At 32.8% G+C, this 19,860-nt stretch overlaps 1 protein-coding gene across 4 annotated transcripts in view; it reads left to right on the top strand.

Annotated features, from left to right (window-relative positions):
* Window positions 1–699: 699 nt before the first annotated feature.
* LOC124362249 (uncharacterized protein KIAA0930 homolog) overlaps window positions 700–19,860 on the top strand; it is a 40,175-nt gene continuing 21,014 nt past the window's right edge. For 2 of the 4 annotated variants that reach the window (XM_046816595.1, XM_046816592.1), the window contains exons 1-7: window positions 701–1,245; window positions 4,554–4,714; window positions 5,497–5,676; window positions 8,949–9,050; window positions 12,132–12,272; window positions 15,902–16,040; window positions 16,116–16,222. In XM_046816595.1, the coding sequence (XP_046672551.1) occupies window positions 1,137–1,245; window positions 4,554–4,714; window positions 5,497–5,676; window positions 8,949–9,050; window positions 12,132–12,272; window positions 15,902–16,040; window positions 16,116–16,222 (939 nt within the window). In that variant the 5' untranslated portion in view covers window positions 701–1,136. Of the gene's footprint in view, window positions 1,246–4,553; window positions 4,715–5,496; window positions 5,677–8,948; window positions 9,051–12,131; window positions 12,273–15,901; window positions 16,223–19,860 lie in introns of all 4 variants that reach the window. The other 2 variants (XM_046816593.1, XM_046816591.1) reach the window with 1 other exon arrangement.

Raw genomic sequence — 19,860 nt, 5'->3', positions numbered from 1 at the left:
ATTGAATGATATGAATACGTCGCGCTGTTGCCCCATCTTCTTTTCGCTCCGTGAATCCGTCGGGGGGGGGGGGTGTGCTGACCTCTTGATAAGATCATTGTCTGACAGCGTATCTGTTCTCTACACATTATGATAATTGGTACAGTTTGGTGTGAGCACTTTTCTTAAGTAGATGACTACCTAGATTGCCATGATCTATTTCCCTGGCTTTTCCAATCTTGACTACGGAATTTTATCCATCGTGTATATTCGCACACACCAATCAATAAGAGAGAAGGTTTTCGGTATTTTATTTTATTACAAAACGAATTATTATCAGTACAATATTACACATAGTAATATTATAGAATGCTTACTATTGTAACTAATGAGCAAATCGAGTATTTAATAACATTATACCTCTAACTGCTAGTTTATTTGAATTTTTAAATATGTGTAGTAATTTATAATATATATATATATATATATAATGCAAAAGCTAAGTATATTGTTGTTGTTCATTTTTAATTCTAACTTTAAATATCGATTTGAGCGCTTCTTGTTTATTTTAATAAGCTTTAGATAAACATACATGTAAAAATTCTATTTAGTATTAATCAATTTGTAAAGCTTTGCTTTAAATTTCAAAATGCACCTCTATGAACCAAGTATTGAGCTGTTCCTACAGCTGGCGAGTAAGCAGACGGCTTGAACGCCTGGCTAGATACTGAAGTGTAACGGATGACAGTACTTCACAGTCACTGCTTGTCAGTAAGCTAGTGATTGTAGGAGGTTTGATCATTGGCGATGGTTTAGGTCTAGTTAAGAAGTTAAACGTTTTTTTGTGGAAGATATAGTCTATAAAAGTTTTGTTTATTAGTGGTTTTTAAATGGGTGGTTTTGACAACAATTGAAGTGAAACGTGATTTTTTTTTAAAAGGGTTTCTCAATATTGCTTGTCAAATTCAATGCATTTATAAAAGGCCATGATGAATGTTTTAAGAATTTTTTGAACAGTTACCATGAACTATATTTTCATTGTCTTATACTTCAATTCATAAGAAATAAAGCTGAGAGTTTATCACATGTTTATCTATTATAAAAAGAAATTGTGAAACGTCTTTCATTAACTTAGAATTTACTTATACACTTTTGTAATGGCTTTTCCTGGTGCAAGTTTTTTGAAAACCCCAACAGCTCTAGAACAGTTACTGGAAGAAATTAATTTTCAAAGAACTAAAGAAATGAGACAGTTGCTCAAAGATGGTAAGTGATTTTATAGTATATGTCATGTAGCTTCTAGATTATATAAACTTGGGAGCAAATATTTTCTATTATACATTGTATGCTGTCAAGAAATCTTCGTAGCATATATACCACCACATAGGCTATACAAATCTTACGTTAGTGCGGAAACTAGGTAAAAGTAACAATTCCTTATGTAAATATGGGAAGAATGATAATCCAAACAGTGGATTAATGACTGTCTAAAAACAGGAATATTTGATAATCATAATCCGATTGTGTTGGTGGCTGCTATTATACTGTAGCCCAAGAAGAATTACTCCTTCAAATAGAAAAATAAATTCTTATTGCTATAATCATTTATGATCATATTTGGAATTTTTATGTTGCCTGAGGTATACTATCTTGAGGGATGTTTGTCGTTAATATCCAACAGTGTGAAACAGGCAACCCGTACCATACTGTTGGGCATAAGCATTCCTGATCAGACCCTGTAGAGTTTAGATACGTTAAATCTCCTGGTACTTTAAATTAATTTCCAGGCTAAAATTTCATGATTCTAATTAAAATTTACATAATTACAAATACTTTATTAAAAAAGAGGGTTTAGACTTTTGTTGCCCTCCCCCCAGTTACCTAGTTTATTGGTGTTAAGTGGGTACTAAGTTAAATTTGGGTTATTATTAATTTGTTGGTACTTGTATTATTAGTGTGTGTACTTAAATTTGTGACACAAATTAGTAATCTGAGCTATTACTTACTTACTTACTGCCGGGGCGTAACAAATCTCAGTCGATTCTTTGCCTCGTCTATGAGCCTCTTCCACGCCACCCTGTCTTCCGCCAGATCCACAGACCCTCCACACCGGGTCACATCTTCGACCACTTGATCGCACCATCTTATCTTTGGCCTACCCAAAGGGCGCCTTCCTGCCGGTACCGCCTGGTAGACCTCTTTTAACCTTGTGCCCTCCTGTCTCTGATGTACATGTCCTAGCCAGCTAATTCTCTTTGCCTTCACCAAAGCCACAATATCAGGATCTTGGTATACACTGCGTAACTCTCTATTTTTTCTTATTCGCCACAATCTGAGCTATTACTGGATCAAATTTAATTTATATTATAAATACTTTTAAATATATTTTCTAATTTAGGTTGATTCAGTAATAGACCAGAATTATCAAGTTTACACGATCAAGAATATTTTACATGTGGTTGTACATTATTAGGGGTGTCAGTAAACTTAATATTAAAATCTACGAGGAGTGTTTTTAAGCAAGTACTATTTTGATATATACCAAAATCAAGTAAACTTGTTACAACAATTTTATATTTGTATGAAAGCCAACATTTCCATCTATTTTTCTATATAATTGTCATCAATATTAAGACACAACATTTTGTATACCATCATCATTCTGCTGCCTGATGTAATAGTGACTGCAATGCAATCATTTTTACACTATTTTTCAACAGTCATTTTTATCAAAAACAATTATATGCAGCAAAAAAACAAACAATAAGGAAAAAACACAGTTGTAATAGTCTTAAATGACATCAAGTAATAGATAACTAAGAATAATTATATAAATAACAACAAAATAGACGCAAAGAAATCACCAAAGAATGAAAATTCCAATGTTTGAGAAAGCTGTTACACTCTTCTTTTGAATCTGAACAGAGACTAGTGGAAAAACAAAGTTTAAAATCTCATTGCCCCAACATTGGATTCAGGCCAGTGTTGAGTTGAGCTCATAATTGGTCCTCAACTATCTTCACCAATAAAGGTCGCTAGACCTGATCACCAAGTGAACAACGAAAGAATACAGCATCAATGAGCTCAGGACAGTTATATATATTTGTAATTCAACTTGTAATGAAAAACAATATCCTGAAGGTTCCTCTTGGACTACAAAGGTCTACGTTCAAGAGTAGCAGTCAATTGATCAATAGGAACCCCTAAATTTCGTTAACTAAGGCGATCTGGTGAGGGGATAAAACCACTGAGCAGTACTCAAGAAGAAGGTGGACAATTTAGCAGTAAAGTAACTTCATAGGATTCAGACTTTGCAAACTAAAGAAAGATCAATAAATCAATCCGAGGATCTCGTAAGCTTTATAACAATGAGATGGACATGCTCGCTAGGATTCAACATTGGAATAAGGGATAGCTCAAAACCTTTTCTTCCAATTGAGAAATGGTGTGATTTGTAATAATTTTTGTAATTACAGTGCAACCTTGTAAAGTTGGACCAGCCGGGACCGCCACTGATCCGACATAACGAAAATCGGGGTTAACCAGATAATGTTTAAAAAATAAAGAACAACATGTACAAACGATACAATATTTGTTTATTGCGGAAAAAAACTTAAAATACACATTACGATAAAGTATAATATAGTATATACATGCTTAATATATGATCATACACTCCAATAAATGACAAATTTTTATTTTTGTGATTCCTTTCGTACTCAATGAACACATCGTCAGACCCACATAACTGAAAACATGAAAACCCACATAACATTTTCTCCAAAAATAAAATTATGGAGAAATCTTGATCATCCAATAAGATAGCCAATTAAATTTGATATAAGATAGGATTATAAATGGCCAATCAAGCATGTTTGTGAATGAAGCTCAATCTTCTGAATCAAAATTTATGGAGAGGAAGTAAATGAAGGTATTTTTTGCTATAAATATTTATAAATATGTAAAAAAGTAACCATTATGAAATTAAACCAAATTATTATTAGCCTAATATATACATTCTTTTTGAACACATTAACATTTCATTATTCTTGTTCTAAATTATTTTGTTTATTTAATTTTTGTAGTAAATTGTGTAGTACTAGGTTGTAAATAACCATGATTATATTCTTCAGCACTATAATAATGAAGTTTTTTGTATCAAAATATTTTTAGCTTTATTTAAATGGTAAAACGTTCATCATTTTGTACAATTTTCAAAAATTGTAATGCAAATGAATACAATATACCAGAGTAAATTGTAAAATAAGACTACTGAAAAGAATTATTCTTCATCTGCATGCTCAGTATAAGTTCTTCTCTAGGTATGAGAGAAAACTGATGTGCCTATTTGTTATTATTTATCATGGTTTGCCACCAAGTAAATGATAAATTTTCATTTCAGAGGTTATATGTAGAAAGTTATAGTCTTCCTTTATAAGAGAATCATATTCTCTCCTACCTACTGGTTGTTATATAATTAAGTACAGGGAGTTATGCTCAAAGATTCCTTTAATTGTCATTTTCTGTCTTGTGACTTGGACGTAATTATCACTTTGAATGAATTTTTGTTTCAGATTCTGGATTTGTTGTTCTCCAAGGTTCCTCGTACTGGACTGATTTGTTTGTGCGACATTTTCTTTTCCAAGCTGAACATTGCATTGATGGAGACGATTTGTTATTTTTTGTTCGAAAGAAACACATCAAAGGATCTCCACGATACTTACCAAAATATGAGGTACAAGTTGTACTCAGTAATACAGTACTAGATTGCGTAATGCTTTGTATACTGCTTCCAAAAACAGCATAGGTGCAGTTGTTGCTAATACTTTAACTTTCCAACTGTTAAAATCAGAATTAATTGTTTGTGATTAAGCTTATAAAAGAGAAGCTGTTAATGGGTTAATGAGCTTCCAGAATATATATGAATTTAAATTTGTTAAATGATTTCAACTATGTGTGGGTTTCCATACTGACTAGTTATGACAGAAGTACAACAAAAACACACTTCAACAATTGGTATATTTGCATACTGCCAATTATCTGTTGTCAGTGCATTATGCACTGATAGATAGTGTTACATCTATCTGATATGCATGATACATCTATGCACTGACAAACAATGACACTGAATATAGAAACTTCAAGTTGAATATTATGTAGAAAACCATGAACATATGATGTTATTGAATAAGTAATGTAAATCACCTAATGCACCATTTTCTACACACCAGAAGTTCACCGTATTTTGCTATGTGTTAAGTGGTTAAGTTCTTTCAGTTGTGTTGGTAACTTTCTGACGTACTATAAGTTTGTCTCCAAAAGATCCATCAACATACATAATAAATGATCTAGATATATTCATTGTAAAGAAGTAATTGAGCACATTGCTTGTAATCTTAGAATTGCACTTGTGTCATCAAATGCATATTTAGGACATTTCTTATAGTCTTTGAACAACTGGACATACATTCTTAAAGCATAATGTATTTCTTCCCAAATAAATATGTATGTGTGCAGACCGAGGTGGAAGTGTACCGTAAGGACAGCCGGAAACTGCCAATAGGTGACCCAGAACTAGATTGGGAGGAAACCGTCTACTTGAATCTCATTATTCACCAGTTCGACTACACACTTACACTGGCTATATGCACTCGAACCTCTCCCAAACAACTGCAGGTCCTGAGAAGACATTCACAAGTAAATAACATGTATTATTATCATATATTATATAGCTTTTATAACCTATTATTTAATTTTGTTAAAAACTGTATTATTGCATATACATACTATAAGAAAAATATAGAATGTATTTAAAAAAGTACAAGAGAATGGGTACAAGCAACATAACATTTTCAAAATGTATTAAAATTGTATTTCTACACATAAGGTAGCTATGGATATAAACAAATTCATAAGAAAATGTACTCCATGTAATACCAAATCATTTTTGAACAGCCTGTCAAAGACATCATGGTTAGATGTATATCTAGCACAAGTGAACATGAAGTATTGCGTTTTTAATTCTATTTTTAATTATAATTTTGAAGTAAATTTCCCCAGAGTAATGGTATTAAGCAAGGAATACCATAGAAATAAATGGATTACTGATGAAATAAAACACAAACAAAGAGAGCTGATTAATTTAGAAAAAACTTATAGGATATCTAAAGATAACAATTTAAAATTTATAATTAAAGAGATGAAAAAGGATTTGAGAAATTCTGTTGATGCTGAAAGGAACAATTTTTTTGATGGGAAAATAAATAATTCTAGCAATAAGTCAAAATCAACTTGGCAATTGATCAAATCTGAAATTAATAAAAATAATGCTTGTAAGGAAAATATTTGTGTTTTAAATGAGGATAAAAATGAGCTGACTAGTGATCCTGTATATGTTTGAAATTGTTTTAATGATTATTTTGTGTCTGTAGTTGATAAGTTAGTCTTACCTAATTTACCTTCTTGGGATGAAAACCATCACAGCATTCAAAATTTTAGTGAAGCACCAAATAGATTTAGATTTAAGCAAATTACAGAAACTAAATTAGAAAAGATTATATTACAATTTGAGAATAAAATGTCTACAGGACATGATGAAATACCAATTAAACTGGTGAAGCAATCTCTTCCATTCATTCTAAAACCGCTTACTCATCTAATAAATTCGTCTCTTATTTCTGGCCAGTTTCCAACTGAACTTAAGGTTGCTAGGGTAATTCCTATTTTTAAAAAAGGAAATCCGAACAATCCATCATGTTTTAGACCAGTTTCCCTTCTGCCAATTTTTTCTAAAGTTTTTGAAAAGGTTGTGTACATTCAACTTATGAATTACTTAGAATTCAATAACTTATTGGATAATCAACAACATGGTTTTAGGAAGGGGAAATCAACGATTACTGCAGGCATTGAATTTATTCAATCAACAATTGATACTATTGATAAAGGTGAAAAAGTAGTTGGAATTTTCTTAGATCTCTCTCGAGCTTTTGATAGCGTGTATCATCCAGAATTAATATTGTCTCTTAATAATTTAGGAATCCAAAATAAAGAACTGTCATGGTTCAGATCATATTTAACAGAGCGAAAGCAATATGTTGAAGTAGAGCACACATCTCCACAATTAGAATCAAGTAAATACCATTACATTATGAAATTCAAATCTGCAATACAAACATAAAATATGGAGTACCACAAGGGTCAATTTTGGGTCCTTTACTGTTTCTGTGTTACATGAATGGAATGCCCAAAATAGTCCCTCAAAATTGTTATATTTGTCAGTTTGCGGATGATACTAATATTACAGTATCTGGTAGTTCAGAAGAAGACATTGAAATATCTTCTCACATCAGCATAAATTTAGTAAAACAATATTTAGATGGCAAAAAATTACTTTTAAATTCCACCAAATCGAATTTTATTTCTTTTTCTACAAGACAAACCAGAACCAAAATTAATATTGGCATCAATTTAAACGAAGACGAAGTAAGCCAAGTTGAATACACTAAATTTTTAGGATTTTTAATTGATGAAAACCTTTCCTGGAATAAACATGTTGACCATATTATTCATAAAATGTCTTCCGGTATTTATGCACTGAGACAATTGTCAAGGGTTTGTAGTTTAGGTCCAACTTTACGATCCGTATATTTTTCTCTAGTGCATTCACACTTATCATATGGAATAAGCATATATGGCGCGACAACAAAAAAGAATCTGGATAGGTTACTAATTCAACAAAAAAGAGCTCTACGGGTTATCCTTAGGCTTAAAAAGCCTGACTCCGTTGAGAAGTTATTTACATAAAATGGAATTTTAATGGTATGCAGTTTATATATTTATGAAACCGTTCTTTATGCGAAACAAGAAGAAAACACCACTCCAACTCTAGTTAGTCATCAATACAACACTAGGCATAACGGAAATGTCCCACAACATAATCTTGAATTTTTCAAAAAGAGAACTGATTTTATAAGTTCTTTAAAAACCTACCAAGAGAGATAAGAAAAGAACAAAAATTTAAAAAAAATTAAAATGAAATTAAAATCTTACCTGCTGAAACTAGCACGTTATTCTTTTGAGGAATTTCTGGAAAGAAGATAAATTGGGAGGTAACTATTTTATACATTATATACCTTGGTGCTATCTTTATATAATTAATTTAATGGTATTTTAACGGCAAATTTGTGTTTTTATTTTACATTGTTCTTATTATGATGATTCTTATTATGAAAGTAATATTACTTGACACTATTTTTGTACATGATGTGCATTTCACGAATAAAGACTTTTTGAATCTTGAATCTTGAATGGAGGAAACCGTTGAGTCAATGTAAATATTGAGTTAAGCTCCATTTCACCTTACGCTTAGTGCAGCGTCTGAAATCTGACACTATAACAGAGTTGACTGCTAGAATCTGGAATTCATATCAGAAGAGATACAAAATAGTTGGTGATAAAAAAACTTAAAACAATCTCTTTGCATTGTTTTCACATCAGAGACACCTAGACTAGAAAAGAGATCTGTCTGGTTTAACCAGCAGTCATCCAGTGTAATCTAGGTAAAGATGAAGGTGTTCCCACTGCCTCATCAGGTGCACAATTGAGACGATGAGAATATCTCTTCATCTGGACTACACTGGATAGTAGCTGCTGGGTAACTAAGTTGAGCACCATGTCTTCGTCGCCGAATTGTTATGAATCTCTCCTGACAGTCATGGAATTGAGATTCCAGGAGTGAATCTGTACGAGTGTCAGATTTTAGACGCTGTACTAAGCAGAAGGTGATATGGAGCTTAACTCAATATTCGTAAAATTGTATTTGTTTGTCTTTGTTGTTTGAATAAATATGCTTGTTTATTAACTAATATCTCGAAAACAATGTATATTTGTCTTAATCTCAAGCCTTAATTCTTATTGTTGAAAACTGTTGATTGTTGTGATGTTACTAAAAATTGACGTACATTTTGCAGAAAGTGTACGCATCTCCCAGTCGTCGCAGAATGGACACTAAGGGGGAAGTGGAAGAGATGACGTATCCTCATGTTTGCTTCATGGTCGATAACTTCAATGAGGTCTGATTTTATTTCTCTTCTATAAAAAACTATGCACTTCTGTTAGAACATTCGAATCATGTTATTATACTTCTAAAAGTTTTGGTCCTAATGTAGTATTTACTCATACATCTAGTATTTTTCACCATCACTCCTACTCATTGTTTCATCTTGTTTGTTGAGTTTGCATACACTATTAATATGCAGGCAGTTAAAAATTTTAAAAGCGCACAAATTTTTATTAATAATTATTGAAAAATTGTAGTGCCGAGTGTTGAAAGTTGTAGTGATTATGTCATTTGCTTCCAAAGTTTTGATTCTACAATATTTAACAGACAGTCTTAAACAGGGATCAGTGAAGATGTAATCTCTCCTGTTAGTCATGTGCTTGATTTTAAGTTTAAAGCAGTGTTAGCAAAGTCTTTAATATTTGTAGTTTAATTCAAAAATCTGTGTCCTGCAAAATGTTTCTTCTCGAAAAGGCAGTTCAGTGCTGAGCCTTAGGAACTGCTATGGCTTGTTTAGTGTTATAATTATGTCCGCTGTTTCCTCTTGGAAGTTCCAACTTGTGTGCAAGTAGTATCAGTTTCTGAATTTTGAAAACTACTAATGTAATTTTCTTGTGATATTTAATGGGGTTGTCTTAGAATACTATCAGAATAATGACCACTTGCTGGGACTTGACTATGCCACTAACTTCTATCAGAGTTGTTCTTCTTTATTTTTGTTTGGTTTGCACATTAGGTAACATGGGAGCAGAAGAAGAGTCATGTTCAGAGCAATTTGTGCATCTACACTCAGAGCTTCTGATGAGTCCACCATAACAGAAATGTAGTGTCGTCTGCATATGTCAGTGCTGTGGTCATAAAAGTTGTCACTTAGTAGTACAAACAGAACTGGTCCAAGTACAGAGCCTTGAGACATGCTCTTTTACCTTCTAGGATTTAGATCTGATAGTTTACATATTGCCATTTTTTGAGTGGGTGAATTCTACCAGTTGTGATCATTCTTCCAGGTAGTTTCTGGACCGGTTATTTGCATTCCATTTATACAGAGGTCTTCCAAATTTTTTTGAAATTAATTATACTATTGTACTGAATGCTAAAGCTTTGCTGTAATTGAGTATAATAGCTCTTGTGACTTCATTATTTTTAAGTTAACACATTCATGACGTGTACTCTGTCGGGTACACTCAATCTTTCATAACTGCTGTTGTGTACCGAATCGGATACACACTGGTCTTTCGTATAAAGCGCGTTGTGTAAAAAGTATTACACTGTGACAAAAGTGTGTTGTAATGGTGTTATAATTTTTGTAACATATAACGATGGCAAATGTCCCAAATCATACTATCATTTCAAATCAACCATTGTCAATAACGAACTTTTAGCAAAGAATTTACAATCAGCTTGTTTTTATCCAGGTGGCTTGACAGCCTCTGAAGGACTTTTTTCTTGATTATTTTTAATACAGGTGGATAATGGAGTTGGGTCTATAGTTGCCTAATTGTAGTTAAATTGTAAATATATATATATATATATATATATATATTTTTATAGATTTTGGATATTTATTTAAAGCTAAACTATAACTACTCAAACCAATAAAAAACTCTTGCTTGTTTTTCTTAACAATGAAATAAGATTACTAGTTGATTAAGTTTAATTTATAAGATGTGAAAATAAAGAAAAGTTACAATTGGAGATTACAATAAATAAGTGGCAAAGGTAATTTAAATTTGATAATTAAATTCATAACTTTCATAAGTACAATGACTCCTTAAGGAGTGGTTGATTGTGTAGGCGCAGAGCAAAAGATGGGATGAAAACCAAAAGTTATATCACTTGCTTACATAGAAATGTTAAGTTTAATTATTGAAATTAATTTAAAATTAGTGATAATAACATTTTTTTAAAGTAGGTGTTAATCTAAAATTGGATTCAAAGTCTTTGTAGACTAACAAATATTTAAATTTGGTTAAGTTAAATGTTTATGAAAACTTCTAAGTCCAATATGGTGATGATAATATTAGTGCAGTCATCTTTATGCAAGGATGTATTGGTGATGCAAAGGGACAGTTAAAACTGCTGTAGCAAGTGTAGTTTTAATGAAAATTTGAGTTATTTGTTTAGATATACTATTATTAAGTAATTTAATGGGATAGTGCCCAGAAAAAATAATTAACACAAATATTCCTCTGCTGCTGTTGGAGGTCAGAAAGGGAATGATGATCCAAGGAATTTACAGAAATCGGTTTATAATTAGTTGTGACAACAATGTTGTGGGTAGAAGGCTCTGATCATATTACTTGTTTATTCTGGTCACTTCTTCGCACAGCACTATGAAGTGGTTGCAGGAAAGGGAAATAATTTTGAATTTGAAATATGAGTTGAATAGAAAAATAGAATTAATATTGGTGTATAATTAGTGTTTTGTGTTTTCCAAAACAAGTGAAATGAGTTATTGGAACTTGAGTGATGAAATAATATAAATTAGAGATGATTAAATTATTAATATGATATGTAATTGAATGTTGCACATTGTATTAAGACTCTAATAGTATGGTATGAATTATTTCGAGAAGGAGAAGTAAGATAATTAAATTTGCAAAACGTGTAAGAAATATTTATGAATTATATTTACTATGATAAATTAGGGTAAGGCATTAACGAGACATTGCACTACTTTTTCTAATAAAATACAGTGAAAACTTGTTCTAATATTGCTGAATAACAGTTATACCTAATGCTGTAACAGAGGTAGTTATATGTACTATATCATTGGCTTTCAGTTCATGAGTGATGAGTTTACTCACTACTAAGTTGTATAAATATAACGTTATTCTCATTATGTGCAATCTGATGTCTCTCATCAGTAGCATGAAATGTAATCTTCTGATAGTATTTGGTATCTTAGCTTGTCAATGCCATCCCTGTGATCACCAGAGTCTCTAGTACTGCACTGCATACTCTCAATTATTATTTTATGAGTCTTTCTCCAATTATTCCTTTTTCCACTACCTCTGTGATCCCTCTTTGTAGTATGAGAACTGTAATAAGTTATTGCAGCTTGTTGAGGTCTCACCCTGCTTGATGCTTGTAGGTATTCTGTGACATCATGGTGCGAGATGGGGAAATGGTCTGTGTGGAGTTGGTGGCATCGGACAGATCAGGCCATATTCAGGCTGTTATCTTTCTTGGCTCCATCAGATATGATGCACTCAAGAGGGTTTACGATGCCAGGGTGAGCGATTCACTGATTATTTGACACAAAGAAAATTTATGTAATGAAACAACCTCTGCCTTTAGTCAATTGGTAATTTTATACTCACTTAAGAGTTTTTGAAAGGGATTTTCCAAACTCATTTAGTAATCTTCTTTAAATAATCAGCTATATTCATAAATAAATGTCATGGGATATAACTTTAATGACACTGATAAAGAAACAAATCTTAACCCTTGATGACCCCGGCTTACAAGAGTTTCTTTGTGGCTTCTGCCTGTGATTTTGTTTGTTTGTTTGTGATTTAAATTGAGATTTATAATTAGTAGTAGGTTTCACGTAGTGTACTGAAAACCTTTTCCTATGGTTCTATTGAATAGTATAATTAATTACACCACCTATTATAGTATTTATAAAAATTAATTCTTACATTTTTGTATAATCAGATAAATATCTAGTCCATTTGCATATTCAACTATGACATTATAAACAAACTTTTTTGACAAAACATGTTAAGTTTCAGTCTCAATTTGAAAAAATATGACAAATCGGAAACAACAGAATCTTCCCATCTGTCCCTGGCATGGTTCTCACTTAGTTACTGTATTGCATATAAGTAAAAATGGTATAATTCCCAACATTATTTATCTGTTGGAATAAAGATCCATGTTATCTTTTAGATAAGCCTTTTTTGAACGCAAGGAATAGAAACCCCTTAATTTATTATTGGTAGAATTCAATCATTTATTACTGTACTATTTCAAGTATAATTATTTGCAGTATAATGAAAATGTAGTGTGAGGATATGCTTAAATATTTATCACCTAATGTTCTATGGTTCAGTGAATTTTCCTCAACCTTTATTTCTGACATGGAACATTGAAATAAAGATAGGACATGTAAATGGTAATATTTAATAATTTTTGAAGTAAATAAAATGTCAATTAATGAAAATTATATATTTTGTTACATTTGAATTAAAAAATTAATTTTGGTCATTAACAAAATAGTAATTTCTTCACTCTGTGAATCATTTAATACGATAGAAGTTAATTAGAACTTTCTAGATGTGTAAACAGGATTAGAAACAACTTGATCTCTCAATTCATACTTTGGACTTTAATCAGCCATATTGCAACAGCTGTTGAACTGTTGATAAGTTCTCACAGATAAAAATTAATGTTGCTTCTATGACATAGTTGGCGATTAAGAAACTTTAAGCCAGTTATCTTGATTTCATTCTTCCAAACAAAGATGTTGATTCATATATCCAGCTCCCTTTAAAATAATCTGTTTTAAAGTCTTAGTTTTAAAGTAAACGTAATATATAAATAGGAAATGGAAAAGCACCCATTATAGATACATAATTAGTATATAATATTTTAGGTTTGAATTAATAGAGCTGAAAGCCAAGTATTATTTCTATTTGATGTAAAAATCGTCAGGCTTACCTTGAAAACATCCTTTCAAGGATTCCTCTAATTTGAAAAAAACATATAAAGATATGTTTATTTTAAATCAGTGGACCCTAGAAGGATGTTTTCAAGGTAAGTCTGCTGATTTCCTATAAATTAGCATAATATATAATATGTTACTAGGTATAAAATGTATAATGTTGACCTAAGTTTAATTAGTAGTAGACATAAGTAAACTTGTATTTCACTTTTTGAAAATTGTCATAAAAATGGTTATATACCATTGGCTATCTGAACAACTACATCGGCTAATAATTTGAAATATAGTTTGTTTATGTCATAACTCATTGTTGTCACTTCTTATTTATTTTGTTATCAAGTTGGGGAGAAGTTCTTTTGATCAAGCCATCTGAGTTGTATACAAAGTGTTACTGGTAAACTGAGAATATTCGAGAGATCCAAAGACATTGGGTAATAGAATTTGAAACACGAATGTGACCTTATTTTCTTATTTAATTTTTTTTTTTAACTGGAATATGTGCAGCATCAAAATCATTAATCATTTCGTCTGGTGACGTGGCTCACGGATATAGGCAGATGGTGGCAGACAGCCAGTTGGCAGTACGAAAGATTAGACTGCTTTTGCATAGGTTATTTGAAAACCAAACATCTAACAACTGTTTGTTACAAATGTTATTTTATATTAGATGTATAGAATTACTTTTGATTTACAAACTAACTCAGATTGTAATAAAACAATTCATTTATGAGTTTCCCAGAAATAATGTTAAATATGTTTTAATGATTTATTTTATGTTGTAAGACAAAAAAAAATATCTTAGCACCAATAATAATATTTTATAAATTTATAAATCCGTAATAACTCAACCGAGGCCAAATTTTCTTCAGTGCTTTAGGAGTTACTACTTTGAATACCTAATGAAACATTGAATCAGGAGGGTTCCTGGCTGGTTTATATCTTCCAGTTTAACCTACACTAGGTGCAGCAAAAACTGATTTCAGTTGAATCTGGGCTACACTATGGATGTCGAGTTGCAGCACATCAGTAACTGCAAATGTTAAGATATTTTAAGTGCAATGGTAAATCAATAGGTCTAGTCTAGTGTGTGGATGACTGTTGAAGTTGGTGGGGCTCTCTAAGTGTTAAAGGCTGTTGCTAGCCTAGATGTCAGTGCGTGCCACCCCTGCCCGCTTTCACTCGAGAGGCTGGTACAGAGCTGGCCTCCCCTTCTTCTAAGGAGACATGACTGAGACTAATACATAAAATCCTTCCTCATGGATCTAGACAGGAGGTAGCCCCTACCCTCAACCTTACCCATCCAGAATATCCTGTCATTACAAAAGCATCAGAAAGGTCCTTTTAGGATTATGTGCAATTCTCAGCTTCTTGTCTTAAAAAAACAACAAAGTGATGCATTGGCTAATGTGGCATTTTGTATACGTATACACTACTACTGTAAGCTTTGGTAGTGAATATGTTTATATTCAATATATCCATTAATATTATTTAGCCTACTTTTAATATGTTCAGATAAAAATAATATTTTCTATTTATCAGTGTTCTGATATAATCTCAATAAAATAAAGATGCATAACCCGTGTAAAAACAACTATGTGATAGGATTTAACTCCATTTCACCTTGTCTTAATACAGCATCTGACACTGTTACAGACTTGACTCCTAGAATCTGGAGTCCATGTCTGAAGAGATACAAAAAAAGTCGGCGACAAAGAAGTTCAAAACCAACTTTCAATTTGTGTAGGTTCACCTGGAAGATATAAACCAGTAAACCAGCCAGAAGTGAACCCTCCTGATTCAGTGCTTTGTTAGGTATTCAAAGTAGTGACTCCTAAAGCACTAAAGAAAATTTGGCCTCAGTCAAGTTAGTACGCATTTAAAAATTAACAAAAAAATTCTTATTGGTGCTAAGATATCTTTCCATCATTTCGGTGTTAGACACACCTAGACTACAAGTAAGGTCTGTCTGGTTTCCCTGCAGCTATCCTATGTAACCCAGATGAAAAGGTATTTTCATTGTCTCATCAGTTGCACAACGTTAAACTTCAGATGCTGCACTAAGGTGAAGGCGAAATGGATTTAAACTCAACATTCACATTGAATCAACCCTGCCCACCATAGCTACGTTATGTGTATTTAATAGAATTTGCAAGTCAATAATGTGTATAAAGCTGTAATGCTGGAGATGTTTGCAGGCAAGTATGAGCAGCAAGATGGCGCAGAGGATGACATTCGGCCTGTTCTCCAGCCAGGCAGCCCAGAGAGTGGAGTTCGTCCGCATGAAGGGACCGCAGGGGAAGGGTCATGCTGAAATGGCCGTGACGAAACCTAAAGGTAGCTATAGCACTGTGATAGATGTTATAACCGAGGTGAGAGGACTGACCATAAATTTACAGTGTCTTTGTGCAGGGTATGGGGCAGAGACACCGACATCCGAACCCGGGCTGTGTGCCATTGACATGTGGGACTCGGATTGGGATGAGGATCCAGAAGACTTTTATGTCTACAGGCATCAGGTAGTGCAACTTATATCTGTCTCAATCTTTCAGAATTCTTGACTTTTATTACTAATCATTTGGAATTGTTATGAAAAATGTATACATAAATTTAGTACACATACAATACATGTTAATTTATTACAATGTTTTATAATTTAATAACATTATGCATATTTCATTCATAAATTCATACTCTTTATTTGATGACGTTTTATAACTTACTCTAATATTAAGTTATATTTTATACCTTGATAATGTCACCTGTTCTTCCAACTGTGCTCCTATTCACAGACTATATACTATGTAAATTGTGGCAATAAAGAATTTGAATATGGGACAGTGACCTTTCCTACACCATATAAAAATGCAATAAAACATTGATTTTTGAAAAATATTCATCACAGAGTAACTCCAACTTAACATTGTTTCTCAGATTTGTAAAATATCCGTTTCCCTACAAACTGTTTCAGTAATAATATTCACTACTAATGTCTTTACTTTACATTACTTGTTTAACAGAAATACATTCAAACTGTTAATACCAAATTAAAAAGATTGTTTCACCTTGATCTAATTGAAATTATTAACAACCCAACATAAGAATTAACTATAGATAAAAAATAATCCTAATAATATTATTAATTCAAAAATGCCTTTGTTTCTTTTTTTTGGTTTCATGTGTAAACTATTCAACCACAAATGTACTGACATTTTGCAGGTACATTCTTACAGTACATGGTATAAATATAGGCCTATTCTTATTTCCGTCCGGGTTACTCCCCACTGGTGTTGAAAGTAGTGAAAAATCCCATCTTGGTCTCTAAAGTTGTGAAATATAAATTGAAAGAGCATATAAAATGTAATCATCTGTTCTGTATAAACATTGTATTTTTATTTTCGATTTGTTTACATTTATAGTGAGTATATTCTCTAAGGTATAACAAATATTTTTAACTCCATTTTAGATTTCAGTGGATAGGTAAGTACTCACCTATCTTAGAAAATGTCGAAAACCTTAGGTTGGTCAGAATTTGACTCCAACGACTCCCTTTGAAGCAGTTGGCAAGAACTATGCTAGATGAAAGTTCGCTGGACTGTTCTTTTGAACTAATGTACCAATTCCAGCTCTAAATTTTCTAAAATATTTTTGATTTTATAAAGCAACAAACGCTTAGTGTAATGTATTGTTAATGTAATTTTAACTGTACATTTTTATTAGATATTACGAGGTGTGTTCAAAAAGTATCGTGAATTTTGTGTATTTTCAAAAATTATTTATTTATTCGTGAATATCTATTTTGTCCCCTTCAAAGTAATCCCCCTGGGATATTATACACTTTTGCCAATGTTTTTTCCAATCTTCGAAGCACTTCAAATAATCATTTTTTTGTATCTTGTTCAGCTTCTCCTTCGATGCCGTCTCTATCTCGTCAATCGTGGCATAGCGTCATCCTTTCATGGGTCTCTTCAGTTTCGGGAACAAGAAAAAGTCACAGGGTGCCAGATCTGGGGAATACGGTGGCTGCGGTATCATTAGTGTGTTGTTTTTAGCCAAGAAGTCGCGTACAAGCAGCAATGTGTGAGCAGGGGCGTTATCGTGGTGCAAAAGCCAATTTTTGTCTTTCCACAAATTCAGGCGTTTCTGGCGGATTGCTTCACGCAAATTGCGCATAACTTGCAGGTGATATTCCTTATTCACCGTTCTACCTTGTGGCAAGAACTCATGATGCACCACGCCCCTGCAATCGAAGAAAACTGTAAGCAAAACTTTCACATTCAACCGAACTTGGCATGCTTTTTTCGGTCTTGGTTCGTGCGGCAGCTTCCATTAAGATGATTGAGCTTTGGTTTCCACGTCATAACCATAAACCCACGATTCGTCACCAGTTATGCCCTCTGGAGCAAATTCGGGTCGTTGCGGACAGATTCCAACATCTCATTAGCAATGTTCATGCGATGCTGTTTTTGATCGAAATTGAGCAATTTTTATACTAATTTTGCAGCGACCCGTCTCATGCCAAATTATCAATTAAAATCGAATGGCACGAGCCAATCGATATGCCTAGGTCCTCGGCAATTTCTCTAATGGTAATTCGACGATTGGCCAATACCATTTTCTTCACTTCATCAATTTTTTCGTTTGTTGTTGAAGTGCTCGGGTGTCCAGCACGCTCTTCGTCGTTCACATCTTCTCGGCCTTCTGAAAACATTTTGTATAGATAAACGTTGCTTTTGTCCAAAGTAGCTTCTCTGTATGCCACAGTCAACATTCGGAATGCATCCGCGCACTTAATTTCGTTTTCCACACAAAATTTGATACAGGTTCTTTGTTCCATTTTTTTGAATAGGTAAAAATCGAAGGCGAACCAAAACACGTGCAAGCAAAGCAGCTGTCAACAATTAACTGAACATTCAAAATGGCCGAAATTGTCAACATAAGTGAGAGACATATGTACCAACATAACGCCACAAAAAAATCAAAATTCAAATATACGTAACCCGCGAAAATTCAAAATTCGCGATACTTTTTTAACACACCTCGTAAGTATTAGATGTAATAAACAAAGTTACTATCTATCTTTTGATATAAATTTAAAGACTGATATAAAACCCATCTTAGTTCTCTTTTGACAGAAGAGGCTTCTGTGATCTGTGATGACAAACCATACTAAGAACGAAGTAATCTTTTGATTGTGGCATCAAGGTAAACTCAACATTTGCAACGTAAATATAATTCACTTGAACCAGAAGTGCTCATACAGGTGCAAAACCTACGAAATTGCGTGTGAAGCCATTGGTAACCACTAGTATTAATCATATTTAAATAGTTGAATCTAAAGACTCTACCATACATTTCAAAATGTTCTCTCTTTGAATCAAAGAAAATGTCTAAACAAACTTGTTTTCCATGCTAACGGAAAAATATTGTTAATTTAGAAATATAATTTAAGACCTATGACCGGTGGGTTAGTCGTTGCCAGGGAGTATAATATCTAATAAATATTTGCATAATTTGGGAAACTGAACACTTGTTGAGTTAAAAGTATTTAGTGTATTCAATACTGATAATAATGAAATTTTGAATGAATCTAGATATAATAAATGTGGTTCTGTAACAAATGTCTCCTGTAGGTACTTTGTAAAAGGACACTCTCCACCGTCACAAGTAAGGTGATTCTGAGTCAGTGTTTAATTTCTTGACCAATAATTCTGAACGGGTATCACTGTAATGGCTGGAGAGGATGACTATACAAATTTCGCAGCCTGCCAAGCATCAAACTAGTGACGTGAAAACCACAATCACAAGCTTTCTCTCAATCTTAAACTTCATATATCAGGACATGGCTTGCAATGCAACACCAGACTACAAGGTAAATGAAATTGAACAATAATGTATTTCCTTGCCTTACTCCTTGACTCGTAAGATCTGTAACCTCTATGCAGTCCAGACGTGGCCAGAGTTGCTTACTATGCCCTTTTTGAATCGCACCTCAGATATGGTATTGCAGCATGGGGAGGGGCGTCAAAGGGCAATTTAGATAAATTACTTGTAAAGCAAAAAAGAGCAATTAGATGCCTAGCCAACTTAAACTACAGGGACAGCTGCAGGGAGTCATTTAAGGACCTAAAAATACTCACAATAGTATCACTTTATA

Source organism: Homalodisca vitripennis, chromosome 5, assembly GCF_021130785.1.
Source record: "Homalodisca vitripennis isolate AUS2020 chromosome 5, UT_GWSS_2.1, whole genome shotgun sequence".
In the NCBI taxonomy this organism is placed as follows: Eukaryota; Metazoa; Arthropoda; class Insecta; order Hemiptera; family Cicadellidae; genus Homalodisca; species Homalodisca vitripennis.
The sequence above is the reverse complement of the archived record's forward strand: the minus strand, read 5'-3'. Positions and strand labels throughout refer to the sequence as shown.